The sequence below is a fragment of the Neolamprologus multifasciatus genome, chromosome 15 (genome assembly GCF_963576455.1).
Source record: "Neolamprologus multifasciatus chromosome 15, fNeoMul1.2, whole genome shotgun sequence".
NCBI lineage: Eukaryota > Metazoa > Chordata > Actinopteri > Cichliformes > Cichlidae > Neolamprologus > Neolamprologus multifasciatus.
The window spans coordinates 3,832,533-3,847,231 of NC_140453.1; the positions used below are offsets into that span (position 1 = coordinate 3,832,533).

Below are 14,699 nucleotides of genomic sequence, written 5' to 3' on the forward strand. Positions count from 1 at the left end.
GTAATTAATGGCACTGGAATCATTGGAAAAAATGGAGTTCCTCACTGGAAAATTCATATGAACCCTTCCCAAGTTGGAACACCAATTTGGAAAGCTGGCAAAAAGTTTTGTACATAACTTGCAGGATATTTGGTATGCAACATAAACAGAATAGTAGCACAGAAAAGAAACATGTCAGAGTAATACGCTTTTGATTCATGCTGGAAATTTGCTTCTTTCAGATTTTTGCTAACATTTTAAACATTTTTTGCCATCTCTGCTGAGTGGACACACTAGATTACTTAGATAAGTTTTTTACTGGCAGTAATCTGGTAACAAGCCAGTCAAAGCAATATTCATTTTGTATGTCCTGGAAACAGCTATCAATGTGTCGTTTAAATTCTCTGAGCTATAAAACAACACATCATCTTTTCAGCATCAATCTTTCCCACATTCCGAATTAAAAGGACATGAATGCAGTGAAGTCGGAAGAACAACCTCCCAACTGAGGAAGTGGGACCATCCAAGGACCTTCAATTCACACTTAGGGTAACCTTGAGAATTGGCAGTTTGTGCTATAAAGTGTCTTGCTGTAGCAACTTCACTAAATCTAGTTGGGATTATGGGTTGGCCCACACACAATCATAATGGTTTGCTCAGATATGCAGAGAAAGTTTCATAAATAATATTCCCAGCGTCTCAAGACACAACACGCCGGACAGGCGTCTTTAATTCAACTGACAGGAAAATTAAAAGCCGTCATTACCCTAAAGTCATCTAGGGGAAACAAACTTTAACAGCTCAGATCAGCTCACCATGAATGCGATGGTCTGAGCTGAGCCAATCCCCAGCCAGCTCTGGGCTTCTGATTCGTTTTCCAGAAGGATGTGGGACTCGCTAGTGTGGCAGCTGCTTAAAATAAAGTGACAATTTTTAATGGGGTTTCAAACCTCAGCGAGTCACTGCATCCTGCCAAGCCCCCAGAGATGGCAAACGTCCAAACCCTGGTTTTATCAGACAGGACACGGAGGAGTGAGCTTGTTCTCTCAGCTCAGTTCCATAAGGAGGCCCAAATGCAGTCAACCGTTTACTACTATTTTGTGGAAGTGCCTTTCCCATCAGCAGGGGCTTTTTATATGTGCCATACGTGCACACACGACTAACGGGCTCTAAGCTGGGCTTTGAGGTGAACGCTCGCCTAACAATCAATGGCATCAGAAAATCCTGTTAAGTTCAGTTAAACCTCTGGTCAGTTTGTGGGGTCTGAGTGAAGCTATTTTCATGGTAATGATAAAAACCTGATGAAAAACAGGTTTTCACTCAAATTGTGGCTTGAGTGTAATATGCACCGTATTGCCTGATCTCTTTTGACTCTCTCTGTTACAGTCAGTTGAGTCTACGCTCTGATCAGGGCCAGCTGAAAGAGGTGTTCAGTCACACACAGCGAGAAAGAGACACGAAGCCTGAGACTAACAGGAAATGCAATTACTGTCTGTCTGAACGCAGCTTTCCTCAACAGTGTGACCAATTTCACAGTAATTTTAGTGAGTCAACAAGTCGTAAGTAATTATTATAGGCACCTTCATGTTTTCACACGGCGCACAGCTCCCCTTTGTGGTTTTATCCCTTGGCCATTTGATCCTTCTAATCATCTACATGCTATTTAAACTGTACACAGGAGCAGCAGGCCCCTACAAATCCCTAGAGGCGGCCCACCACCTCTGTGTTTATGGAATACTGTCATTTAAACACTGTGTCAACAGGTATCAAGTTCCTGCTTTGGTTTCTTTCCTGTTTTAGGGCTGGTAGTGTACAGTAACAGTGGACACTTCGCTGACAGTGTGCTGTCAGAGCTTCGGGTGGTCACTAGATACGTTACGCTGCTGATCACTATGAAACCGCACTTTCCAAGTTGTGTCTGACAGGTTAATGTTTGACTTTTGAGGTGAGGGAAATGCTGCAAATAACGGCTTCGAAAAGAATGGCTGGAGGGCAGATATCTCAACTCTAAAGTGGCGCCTGCCCCATCACTTGATCAAACAGTCATCCAGGGAAGGTGAAATAAGATCTTGGATCAGTGACATCAGAAATCTGACAACTGCAGCGGTGTGATGCTCTCAAACTTTCCACGTTCGCTTCCCACACTCCGCAGATTCATTACTTCAAGTCCTATATTGTTTTCACCGAGGCTAGTGAGAGCCAGTAAGGCATGTAAAGGCATGCTGCAAGTGCAGTTGGTTGGAAATTACAATAATTGGGACCGAACATATACACCTTCAAAGAAGTTCAGTCACAGTCAAACAGCCAGCTGATGTTTCCCTACCTGCATGCTGGCCAGGTCGCTGCTATCGCCTGTCTCTCAATTAACTCTTTTGCCACACGAATGGACTCCAACTGCCAATCTTGGATTCTGCACCCTCAGTGTGTTTGGCCTAACGGCATATGAGCATATGTTATCCACCTGCTGCAATATCTTGCTAGAGGGGCTCTCTAAATCAATGCAGATCTTCTGAAAAGCAGAAAAAAATGCAACCCTTAAAAAATAAAATGCTTCAATACAAGCAGCATGATCCAAAATTTTAATTTCCACATGAACGATGCAAAACTTGAACCTCTTTGAGACACAGTTTGTAAACAGAAGCAATTATAGTGCAGAGGTGGGTTAACCATCAAAGCAACCGAAATATAAATTTAACAGATTTGTTAGCTTGGCTTTAAATGTCAGTTTAAAAAGTGACAAAGTGACAGGCTCTGTATACAGCCAGCTGTATCCAAAACTTCATTACATCTCTGGGAAGAACCATGAGACTAGATCAGGCAATGAAAAGGGATGATTTCAAAAAGAATGACATCTTCAGATACCTCTCAGCCATGACTGCTGAATAAAAGCCCTGAGAGATGAAACACACCACACCATGAAACACGGCTTTGTATGCAAACAGCCAGTGAATGAGTTGGTGGATTATCCAAACAAATATTTTAGGGAATTCCCCATCATATCCCCACCATAAATCAACAAATTCAAGCTTTGCTTACAGTGCTGTTGAACTAGACCCAGAAAGACACATGCAGGGTTATTTGTCTGGCAATTTGTTTATTTATGACTGTCATCTATACTCTCGACTCTAAAAGTATTTCTTCAAGCTCACCTTAACTTTGAGGTTATGACGGTGAATTTTATGCCATAAAATCAGCATGTTAGCATTGTCACTGCATGTTCATGTTAACATTAGAAGTTAGCACTACGGCACAGGGCTAGGAACTGTGCTGTAGTGCTAACTTCTAATGTATTTTTGTGGATTGTTGCATGTGCACTAAATCCTGCAACCTATAAGACTCAATAATCTTAACACATATGAAGACTAACAAGATTCATAGTGCCTCTCCAGTCTTATGATTCATCAGAGAGCTCTGCACGAGAAGCTCTTCCAGTCACACACATGTGGTGACTTTCACTGGACATGAAAAACCTATCAAGGTATCAAAACTGTCACTGGACTCTCAAAGATGTGCAAAAGGTGTTCCTTTGGCTTCTGGGCTGTGGCATTATTTGACACTGAAAGCAAACAGGCTTGTTTGGAAAAGTGACAAAGTATACACGAGGAAAAAGTAGCGGCAACGGCTGCCTAAATTACAAGAATGTCAACCAGAAGGGTCATAGATCGCGTGCCACTTGGGAGCACTTAATTGTGCTTTGTTTTCACTCTCTGTTTGCTTAAGCACCACAACTGCCTGTAAAGGTTTACAAAAAGATCAGGATTTGGTTTAAAGTGCAGACTTTCGTGTTAAAAGAATTACCCTCAAGCATATCCACTGCATTCAAACATCACATCAAGGGGTCCTGAATCATCACATATACATGTAGCAAGTTTGTAGCAAGACTGAACATACTCCTGCTGCGATCAGTGACTCAAGGCACAAATGTCAAAGAACACCTTGTGTGTATCTGCGTGACGCCAGCAGGTTTGACAAAATGTCAGTATTTGACTCCCTGGGAATGAAGACAGACGTCCATGTACACTGACACTGCACAAGTGATTGCTGTGAGTTCAGCCTGTCTGCGCATACCTCTGTCAGAGCCAAAATGATTAAACAAATACCCCCTTTGTGCACAGCAGCCTTGATTAGGCTGAGTTTCATGTACCTCTCTGAAAAAGAAATACAGGAAAGTGCCGTTGGTGGTGCCAGAATTTACTTGCCCTGTTCAAACACCGTTCCCATCAAAGTTGTTTTAACTCTCTCACATGGAAACTACATTTATCATGCCTCTCCTGAACATTCGGAGAACCAGTATGATTATCTGACTGAAAGATAAATATTGAAACTTTATCTGCATTAGTGGTCACAAAATGCTGGCATCAATAACTTTGAGCAGGAGATTGTTTTAACTGCAATGATACGAGTGGAAATAGGATTGTTGTGGTGCGCTTAATGGAGTGCGGGATCTTCTACCAGCCCAACATTAGTGATGACGCAGAGACAAACTACACAATATTTTGAAATGTTCAACAAGGGAGAATCACCGTCGGTTGCTCTATGCGTTTTCAAAATAACCATTATTATTATTTATACCATTTAAAAACTAAAATAACTGTGGTTCAAAATAACACCCAGTCAATAAGAGGTTTTTCGTAATATTTACCTTAGGTGCAGAGTAATGTGTCTGAAAGCTCACATCTAAACCTGGTATTTAAATTCTGTTTACTACAGGACAAAAGTATTACAAAAAACTCACACAAAAGAAAAGTGTTGAGATAAGCAATCCTGCCCTCTAGTGGTGACAGTCTAAATTGCACTGGTGAGTGTTTCTCATCCTAAAAACAGTCACTGATTACTTAGTCAAGAAGAACTTAAATGGTGCATTGTTTTGGTTATTGATTAATCCCGAAATACAAAACTGTCTGCTTCCAGATTTTCATTTATTTTGTTATTTTATTTATTATTAATGACAATAATATATTTTAATTTGGGGCTTAAGAAAATAATACATTTAAAGTTGTCACCTTGAGTATTTTTGCATGTAATGCCTAAGTAAGGATTGAGGAAATAATAAAGAAAAACAGTTAATCAAAATAATACAGATAAATTAATATTGATAATTATTGCTGTCTCGCTGAATTTCTCTAAAAAGTGTTACAATTATAGTAATACAGAAACAAACCCAAAATATTTTTCTTCTTATAGTTGTAAAGTTAAAAAAGGTAGATAGCCTTTCATTGCCCTTTAATGATTCTTTAAAGTAGCCTACTACTGTAAGAGCCGAAAAAAATCGGAGCTCATCTTTCTCATTATATCTCAAAAAGCTTATCGTCTCGCACTAATAATGATCCCGTGTAGGTTATATTATACAGACATCCTTCTAAGGAGCTGTTCGTCCCTGACACACTCAGACTTTGTCTTCCTTGAGCTTTCGGTCTCTGTGTGAGATGACACATCACTGAATAATAAATGATCCATCTTTAGGATTCTTTTCATTTAATATTCTTAGAATGACTTTTCCTCCACACAGCTACTGAATACATTACACTCAAATCCCTTAAAGAAAAAAAAATGCATTATTGAACTGAGGTGTTGTTCTTCCGCTGCTCTAGAAGTTTCAGTAGACACAAACGGGCACCACTGCTCTTATCAAGGCGCTGTAGCAAACACAACACGGCCTTACATGTATCATTCACGAGAAATGCTTGTAAGGATAGATTTTATTGCTCTACCTGCCAGTTGACAAGCTTGCAAAAGGTTGTCTTATGGTCTTTTTTTTTTAAATAACTGGATACATGCAAATAATACATAAAGACCTATATTCCATTTAAAAAGGTTAAAAGGTCCACTCTGCTGGGGGGAAAATGGTGACAAACAAAATAAAAAAGTTAAAAACTACATTACAGTTTTAACCGTTTTAAATTGCTGCAAATCCCTCTATCAGTCCTTCACCCAACAAAGCCCCAGGTTTGACCTCCTCCTTGCAAGCTTTGTGATGATGTTTACGGTGTGAGTCTTGTGTTCAGCTCCTGCTCTGCCACATGTCTGACCCATGTACCTGTTAGGGATGCATCCGTTATGAAATTATGACATCTGATGGTATTGGGCCAGTCTTTTGATTTAGTTTTACAGGAGAAGTATTTGTTTTTGAAGTCTTCATCACACAAAAAGCTCTCTTTTTTAAAATAAAACTCACAAAAGGTACATTATACTGTGTATCACTGAAACTAGTGCAGCACACCAAAAATATCACTGAGAAGACTGTCCACTTAACAGCTGTCTTGATGATAACTGTGGACAAGCCACAGAAGATCACTGCTGAAAAGGGTTGCTGTTCACGGAGGGCTGCCGGTAAGCGTAAGAATGGAAGGTTGACTAGAAGAGTGGTAGAAAAGGTGAATGCAACATGGATGACAACACCACCTTCTTTATGGAGATACAGATTTCCTTTAGCAGCAGGACTTAACATCTGCTCACACAGTGGAAACTACTGTGCTTGTTAGGCCATTCAACTCAGCTGACCTGAGCCCACACTCTATGGGGTCAAGAGGAAAATGAGAAACAACACAGCAACCTGGGCTTCAGTAACACCTCAGCAGTGCCACAAGATGAACATAACTATGCCATGCCACACTGAGGCAGTAATTCATAGTAAAGGAACCCCAAATACTGAGTATATAAATGACTGTATCTTTCAGAAGTTGGATATTTGTGCGTTGTAAATCCTTTGTTGATTGCTCTTATAAAATATCCTAATAATTTGAGGTATTTCAGATTTTCATCAACTATAAACCACAATCATCAAACTTAACAAGGAAATATGAAGACTTTACTTGTAATATACACAGAGTATATCAAAGTGTACCTTTTTTTATTAAAATTCCAAAAAGTATCAATAAACAAATAAATAAACTTTTTTGCAATATTTGTTTTACTTGCACTGGTACATGCGCAGGAGAGCACATCCCTGCAACCCAGAGTGGTGAACCATCAGAGATAGACGCAGAGTCAATTATACCTCATTTGGTCTTTCATAATTAATCTTCCATCTATTAATTTAACATAATCTAACAGTAAGAATACACAGAAAGTAATGAGTAGTCTACATGTCATTACTTTGCTTCCTGTTACTGATCGCTCTTCTTACAGCAAAAGGCTGCCAGAACTGGCTGCTTCACACCCCGTCTAATATTACTTCATCTTGTTTCTCCCCTCTCTTCTTTATTAAAAATACTTGATTACCATCAAGGTTATGGACCATCACGCAGTACTCTATAATACCTGCATGATTTTTCACATGATAAGAGCTACATATCAGCCTCCAATCACGATTTAGTAAATAGGAAGCCACTTCAACCTCCACTGAGCTTTGCAGGAGCACTCACTAGTTAAACTCCATATGACAGGAAGAGCAAACGGATGGAAACTACTAATGCAGTTACATCTCCCGTTTATACTGCAGTTTCTTTTTGGAAATAGGGTAAATTATTGAAGTATAAGCTAAAACTGTGGAAGGGGGGAGAAGATTAATGTTCATGGAGTTAGATTTTTAACTTTGCTTGCAATGTCTTCAACAACAGCTAGGGGGCTCTGGCTATTAAGAATGATCTTCCCATTCCTATTACACAGAGTAACTGATTTATCATTTTATTTACGCAGTGTTGTCATAGTAACTGATATTGATCATTCAGTATGGAATAGCAGTGAGCTAAGGCCAGTCTCTTAGTAGTCAGTGGGAGAGTATTTTTAAGGAAACAAAACCACCATATAACGTTAATTCTGTGCACCTTAAAACTGAAGTACAGTTAATTAATACTGCGTTTGTCCTCCAATCACAGATGCCCAAAGTACCGCACTGCACTTTGTTTCTACTCTTTAGGGGCAGCTATAGACCGACTGGTGTGAGCAGAGCCGTCTTTTTCACTACATCTGTGGATGGAAAACGTTTGTCTGTGCTTGTGATAATGACTGCCTGTCTTCATGTAATATACTATAACAACTGCACAGTCCTCACACTTGGGATAATTCAAAATAAATCGAATTAAATGAAATTAAATTAATAAAATTAAATAAAATTAAATATAATTCTCAAACTTTCCACAGCAGAAATTACAAACTAAACTCATCATATTTTCTGTTTTATATAACCCACATATCTGGACGCATAACCTGGTACACAGTTTGAACACACGGGGCTCCAACATTATTCCTTATTCAGCATAAAAAGAATTCAATACATGATTGATATGACAAATTGTTTATACAAAAGCTTTGTATAGTTAATCAACTTACTACTGAAAACCAGTATGAACCTGAAGATAACAAGGCAGATAAAGCAGAACTCTGAGACACCGGGCTCAGTATGACTAAGTAATCCTACAAGCCTTGTTCAAGTATCAAGTAATTAGCATTTAGATATGAAAAATATTGATATTCAGTATACATCTGACATTCTTACACCACTCAGAGTAATTATGACATCTTGTAGTACAATGAAGCTATAGAAAAAAATCTTGACATTATGTGGTTCTCTGTGCTAATGAAAACTTCCTTTCTTCCTTCACCTCCATAATAGTAATGGGTTTATTATTGTCCCGGATCATTTGCAAGCTTTTAAAAGCAGACACACAGTAACTATCTAAATGTGCTCCTACTTTATCAAGAAAAGGCTCTATTATGTTATTTCCTTTATTAGTGGAGAAAAGGAGCTCTGTGAGGCAGCACTTAGTCAAGCAGTGCTTGACATAATTTAGTATAAGCATGCTAAGACACAGTGCAATGGTACAAGAGCCAAATGCAGTTACATTTACCTATTCGTCACATTTAGAGATACTATATGAAACACCCTGAATTCCATTTCTTTTAATTGTTAACATATAACTTATCATCTGTGAAGGACGGCTGTGTGGCAGACAGGATGTGGTCCCGAATGCAGAATGTAGAAGAAAACTAAAAAAAATCAAGTCTAATGATGGGTTCTTTCACAAAACGCAACAAGTAGCAGGACAGGAGAAAATAATCCAAAAAGTAGGACTCTTCCAGAACAAGAAAACACAACCATGAGAGAGTATTTAACAGAGGACAAGACAGTGAGAGGACAGCTGAAACTAATCACAGATGGTGAGACAAGGGAAGTAGAACTAAATAAAGGACTATCAAAATAAAACTGTAAATAACTAAAACTAAGACCAGGACTCAAACACAAGAACTTGACACAGAGACAGAAAGCAAGCAAACACAAAAAAGAAGGAACAGAATAGAAAGACATCGTCAACTAAAGCAGTGGAGGAACTACTGCACAAGGAAAGAAAAATTGATATCATAAAAAGAAGACTAAGGAGCTCAAGCATAAATCCCATCTGAAAACCAAAAGGAAGTCACAAACCTACAAAGCACATAATGAACTTTAGATAGTAAAGGCAGAGAAACTTGCATCAAGGAGAAGGAAAACAAACAAGACATCTAAACACTAGGAAACAACAGAAAGCTAAACATCAACAATCCAGAATGCAGAGCCATATCACAAAAAGTGCAAAACTAGAGAAAACTCGAACATCCCAAAAAGATCCGGGCACCGTGACATCATCAGGCTTTGACGGTAACTTTATAAGAAATGGCAACAGATTAGCTGGATCTGTGTTACATGGAACAAATATGTCTCTGATAGCAGAGTAACTTAAACTTTACTGTACTATACGCATTACACTTTTATAATATGTGAGAAATTTCTGTTTGTGGTATTTGTTATTTGTATTTATTGGGGAATATTTTTTGTTTGTATTTTCTGTATCTGTGGCACCTTTCTGTGTGGTAAACATGCTGCTTTTTTTTTTTTACTGCAGCCTATTTGATTTAGATAAACACAGGTGTTAGCACTCACAGCAATTAAGACACGTTTGAGCAAGGAACACATAAGCTTCAGGCCCCTGAGTTTCAGTCCACCCTGGACAATTCGCTGCTTTTTATTCCGTCTTGTGCTCTTTGTGTCTGCTCTGTATTACGTGATCAAAATAAAGGCTGGGAAAGTTAAGCTGCAGTCCAGTCCTAATAACTCTGTCTTCCATAAATAGGGATTAAAGTGGGATGTGACAGGTAGGGGAGCTTTAAGATCAGGTGTAGCAGTGTAGCGAAAACAATTACTTACAAAATACATCATGTAACAGCTCGTTTTGTGAGCCGGTACATTCAGATTCTTCTTCACATACAGGCTGTGATCAGCTGACGTGTGCCGATTTAGCTGACAAGATCCTTGGTCAACACACCTGAATCAAATGATTAGTCATTACCAGGCATCTGGAGAACTGCAAGACATGTTGAGGAGGTAATTTAGCCGTTTAAATCCGCTGTGATGGATCAAGGACATGTTTAAAACCTGCAGAACACCGGCTCTCGAGGCCTGGAGTCGACCACCCCTGGGCTATATGGTAATAACCAATGTTCCCTCTTAGCTGCGCACATGCGCAATTGCGCACTGCTGGCACGGTCTCTGCGCACAGAAAATCTGCGTTGCGCACAAAAAGAATCTAACCAGAATTGAAATTAAAATGAAAACTTTAACAATTCTGTTTTGCAGTGTTAGTCAGTGACTGGCTGCTCCCGTATGGGATTAGAACGATGCCACCTTATCCAATAGTCCAGCCAATAATGTGATTCACATTCGTATATATACAGCTAATCAAAGTCGTTGACAGGCTATGACAGCGTCCTTATGTGCCGACACCAGTGTTTTAGCGAGCAAAGCGGCGTGGCTGATGTGGAGTGAAGCCACGTTAATGACAACATGTACAACCATTGGAGATGTGAGCAGGACAGACGGAACAATTGATGGAAAAAGTTTGGACTTTATACCAGTTTTGGTTTTGAGTTATGATAAAAATATCTGCAATGTTTGGTTTTCTTCCTGAATGCTGTCGTTGTTTATATTTACTACAGGAAGAAACGGTAAAAACGGCGTTTTATAAGGAAAACACTCGAAAGCGCTCTCTGCCTGTGAGCAAAAACAAAACCAAAAAAACCCAGCCTTTCCTATTGGTGGAAAAATGAACCATGTCGACCAATCAAAAAATGATATGGCAACATGGCATTTAGTTGTTTAGAAAGGGGGAAGTTTTAGGAGTGACAGCGGTGTTTTGAGATGTGAGAGATTTGCGACGTTTAGCGTGTTTGTAGTTTAAAGTTAGTGTGTTGTCTTGTGTAGTTAGTGTGTAGTGTAGTCAATAGTTTTGTTGTGTGTGTCAGAACAATGAGGCGACTGCTGAATGTTACAGGTGTTACAGCAGTGATACATCTCCTGTTGTCGGGCCTGCAGGTATCAGGCTGTTGTTCTCGTTTATCTCATAGTGGACAGAAATTATTTTTGGAGTGGCACAAATAATTTGTGTGGCATCAGATTTGATGCAGAACAGCTGATTGTTCTGTAAATAGTTTGAAATGCTTATTTAAAAAAAGATATACACCTTGGCTGCATTTTTAGGGAAACAGCTGCAAAAAACTGAGTAACTTTTTTGAAGAAGTAACTATATAATTAATTGCCCAACATCGGTCATTATTTACTGTATTTTGCAGACAGAGAGTTACAGATTCTCTGCCAGACCACAGACTCATAATACAAGTCAGAGCTTTATAAAAATAAAAAAAGTTGTCTTTCAAGTCGCTCAAGTTATTTTTACTTCCAATAGTGTTAACATACTACACAGGTCATGAACAAGATTTTTTTAATTTCCATTGTAAGTGGGCTAAAGCAGTTAATTAAAAGTAGTCTAACATAAATGTAAATGCTGTAATTTGATTATTTTAATAAACCATGTAACTTTCGAACTTTTCGAACTGGATTCGATGCTGGCGTGATCACAGTGCACACGTCTGCTGTTGCTCACAGTGGTCCAAGGGACGCTCAGGGAGTTTGTGTGTTTGCTCAGATACATGAAAAATTAGAGGGAACATTGGTAATAACCACAACCAAAACTTTGCATTTGCACCATGATGGTGTAAGCTGGCCGTAAGATTACATTAATTACATTAATTACATTACATTAATCAATACTGAGCAAGTATCTCCATTCTGTCACTGGAAGCAATCCAAGGCTCCAACATATGATAATTAACTCATTTTTCAATAATGTGCAATAATTTACTTATCAGATTAAACTGCTCATTAATTAAAGCTGCTGGATCATCCCAGCCCACTTTAACCCCTGAATATAATAAATCAACAGACCATAATATAAAAAAATAAATATGCTTTTGTCTATTTTTAAAAGCTTAAAAAAAGAAGCCAACTGGATTTCTACGAGTTTGTAAATTCATTTCTCCTCTCATTCAAGAGGCTTGTTCTGATATCCTTTTAACACAATACAATTTAATCTCATAATAGAAACCCAGTTTCACAAGACTATAACTGCTTTTAACACATTAATGGAAAAAGCCCTATTCCATGTGGATGAAATTAAAATTTACACCGACTGAATGTGCACGATTTTCTCCTCTGTAGTCAAGAAGTTCTACAAACTTAAATCAGTATTTTAATGCCCAAAACAAAGCGCTGCATATGACCATATAGGACAATGTGATAATTGTACACTCCCACATCAAGTACACCCACAGTGTGGAGTAGGGCTGTTCGATATAACGATATATATCGGATGATGATATAAAAACGTCTATCGTTTCATTTTACGCTATCGTTTGTTTTGTGGTGTCGCAAAATAAACAGTTTACGGCAATATTTTTTCATCGTTTTGATGGTCACTGTAGTGGCTATATTAATTTCATAAAGTTCTCTCTTTCTCTTATATTTAATATAACCACACTACAGACGGACAAACACCTGCTTTTATGCATTGTGGTTAGCAACAACGATGGTAAAACCATCGCGTGTCCGCTTGTTTATCTTCCACATAACCCTTTCACAATAAAGCTCAAGATCCTGTTGAGACTTTTCAAAATAAACCGAATCACATAAAAGAGTATGCAGAGTTTTTAAGGATGAGAAGCAAAAAAGAGCCGTCAGGTGCTAAAAGATAAACCTTAGACTGAAATGTTAGAACAGGCTTTTCCCCGTAGCACGCCGTGTAATAAATACTCACATGCTATAAATCCATTACTGTTTCATGTTAACCAGATTCTACACTTTGTTGAACACTCCAAAGAATAACATTAACATAAATAAATGAACTTAAAATAACCATGAAAAAGAATTCTAGGTTAACCAATTACTTATTATAGGCATAAAGTACTTTTGCTGGACTAACCTAATTTGCATGGGTTGGATCAACTCAGTTAAACAAGTTGGACTCAACTGCAGAAAATACGTTGACACATCATTAATTAAATAAGTTGGTCCAACTCAAGTACATTAAGTTGGAATAACAGAATTACATGATGCTAAAATAAAGCAATTTAATCAAGTGGAAATCCTTTCCAAGATTATTTTTAATGATCATTTAAGTATTTATTATTTTGAGTGGAGGACAACAAGTAAACAAGTCACAGACTCTGTAGCCTTGTCTTCAGTGACAGACTTCCTAACCATACTTGGTCGTCACGCCAAGTAAAAGACAAACTTGTCACATGCACAAGTGCATTGATTTAGAGCTGACACCCTGCATCAAAAGCCTGTGGCCTGTATTGAGTGGTGCATTACCTTCTCCCATTAAAGCACTGGTACACAGTACAAGTACACATTTAGTACACTATATAGTATAATGAGAAAAAGAACGGTTATGTAAGCTAACTTTAAAAACACCAGATGGAAATGCCGACAAATATTTATCAAAACAAACTTATTCAACAGCATAAGATTTAACATTATACGTTACAATTTAATTAGGTCAAATAACCTCATCTATCTTATTTCAACATCCAAATATATACAAGACATCGCCAACTTTCAAGGTAAGCTGCCTGTTGATCGGTACTGCTGCGGAAACGTATTTAGCTAATTAGTATGCTAGTATGAAAGCTAGCATGCAGCGTACCTTATAACGTCACAATAAATAAATAAAATAAAGCATGCTTAAAACAAATTATGTTTTAGTATTCTAGATATTAACACAATGTTTTTACAAATGTAGAGTACAAGACACTCACCATTTTCCGTCATGTTATCCACGGGCTTTTTGAAGAAAGAAGAGTTCGGACCGTGTTTGTTCCCCACAAGGGAAACTAAAATGTTATGCCCCCAAACAATGTACACTTCCGGAAATTAAATAAATGCAATAAAACAGAAATAGTATAAAACTAGAGCATATGCTACACCAATTGTGTTCATGTAAAATACTGAAAATATTAACTTTTATATATTATCCAACAGGCCAAAAAAATAAATAAATAAATAAACAAATAAAAAGTGCAGCTTAAAAAGAGGATCAAGTTAGGTGTCATAAGTGGCTATTATATAACATGGTGGACTAATGTGCCTGTATTAATTCATCTCCATACTATTGTGTGAAGTTGTGTGTGTCACATTTGCAGTGAGCCAGTGGCTGTAATGAAGTTGGACTAATTGGAGGCAGGTGTAATTGATTGCACTGATACACTAGTCTACTTACAGCCAACACTACAAACACTGCTGTGTTACTTTGTCTTACTTTGTGCAGGCCAGGGCCTATATGCCGCAACCTAAAGGCAGTTGAGTTGTAGAGGCCGGAGTGATCACTTACAGGACGGTGGGTCTTAGAGGACAACTGCTATTCCTGTTAAAGTGATCATGTGTGGAGTGCAGCTGGCTTTGTGGCATAGCG

At 38.2% G+C, this 14,699-nt stretch overlaps 1 protein-coding gene across 2 annotated transcripts in view; it reads right to left on the minus strand.

Moving 5' to 3' along the window:
* runx2b (RUNX family transcription factor 2b) overlaps nt 1-14,453 on the minus strand; it is a 132,554-nt gene extending 118,101 nt beyond the window's left edge. The window contains exons 1-2 of one of the 2 annotated variants that reach the window (XM_085134003.1): nt 14,047-14,452; nt 2,303-2,488 (exon numbers count right to left, since the gene is read on the minus strand). Coding sequence is in view for 1 of the 2 variants with exons in the window: in XM_085134001.1 (XP_084990127.1) it covers nt 14,047-14,059 (13 nt within the window). In the remaining variant the exon portion in view is untranslated. Of the gene's footprint in view, nt 1-2,302; nt 2,489-14,046 lie in introns of both variants that reach the window. The other variant, XM_085134001.1, reaches the window with a different exon arrangement.
* Nucleotides 14,454-14,699: the final 246 nt, after the last annotated feature.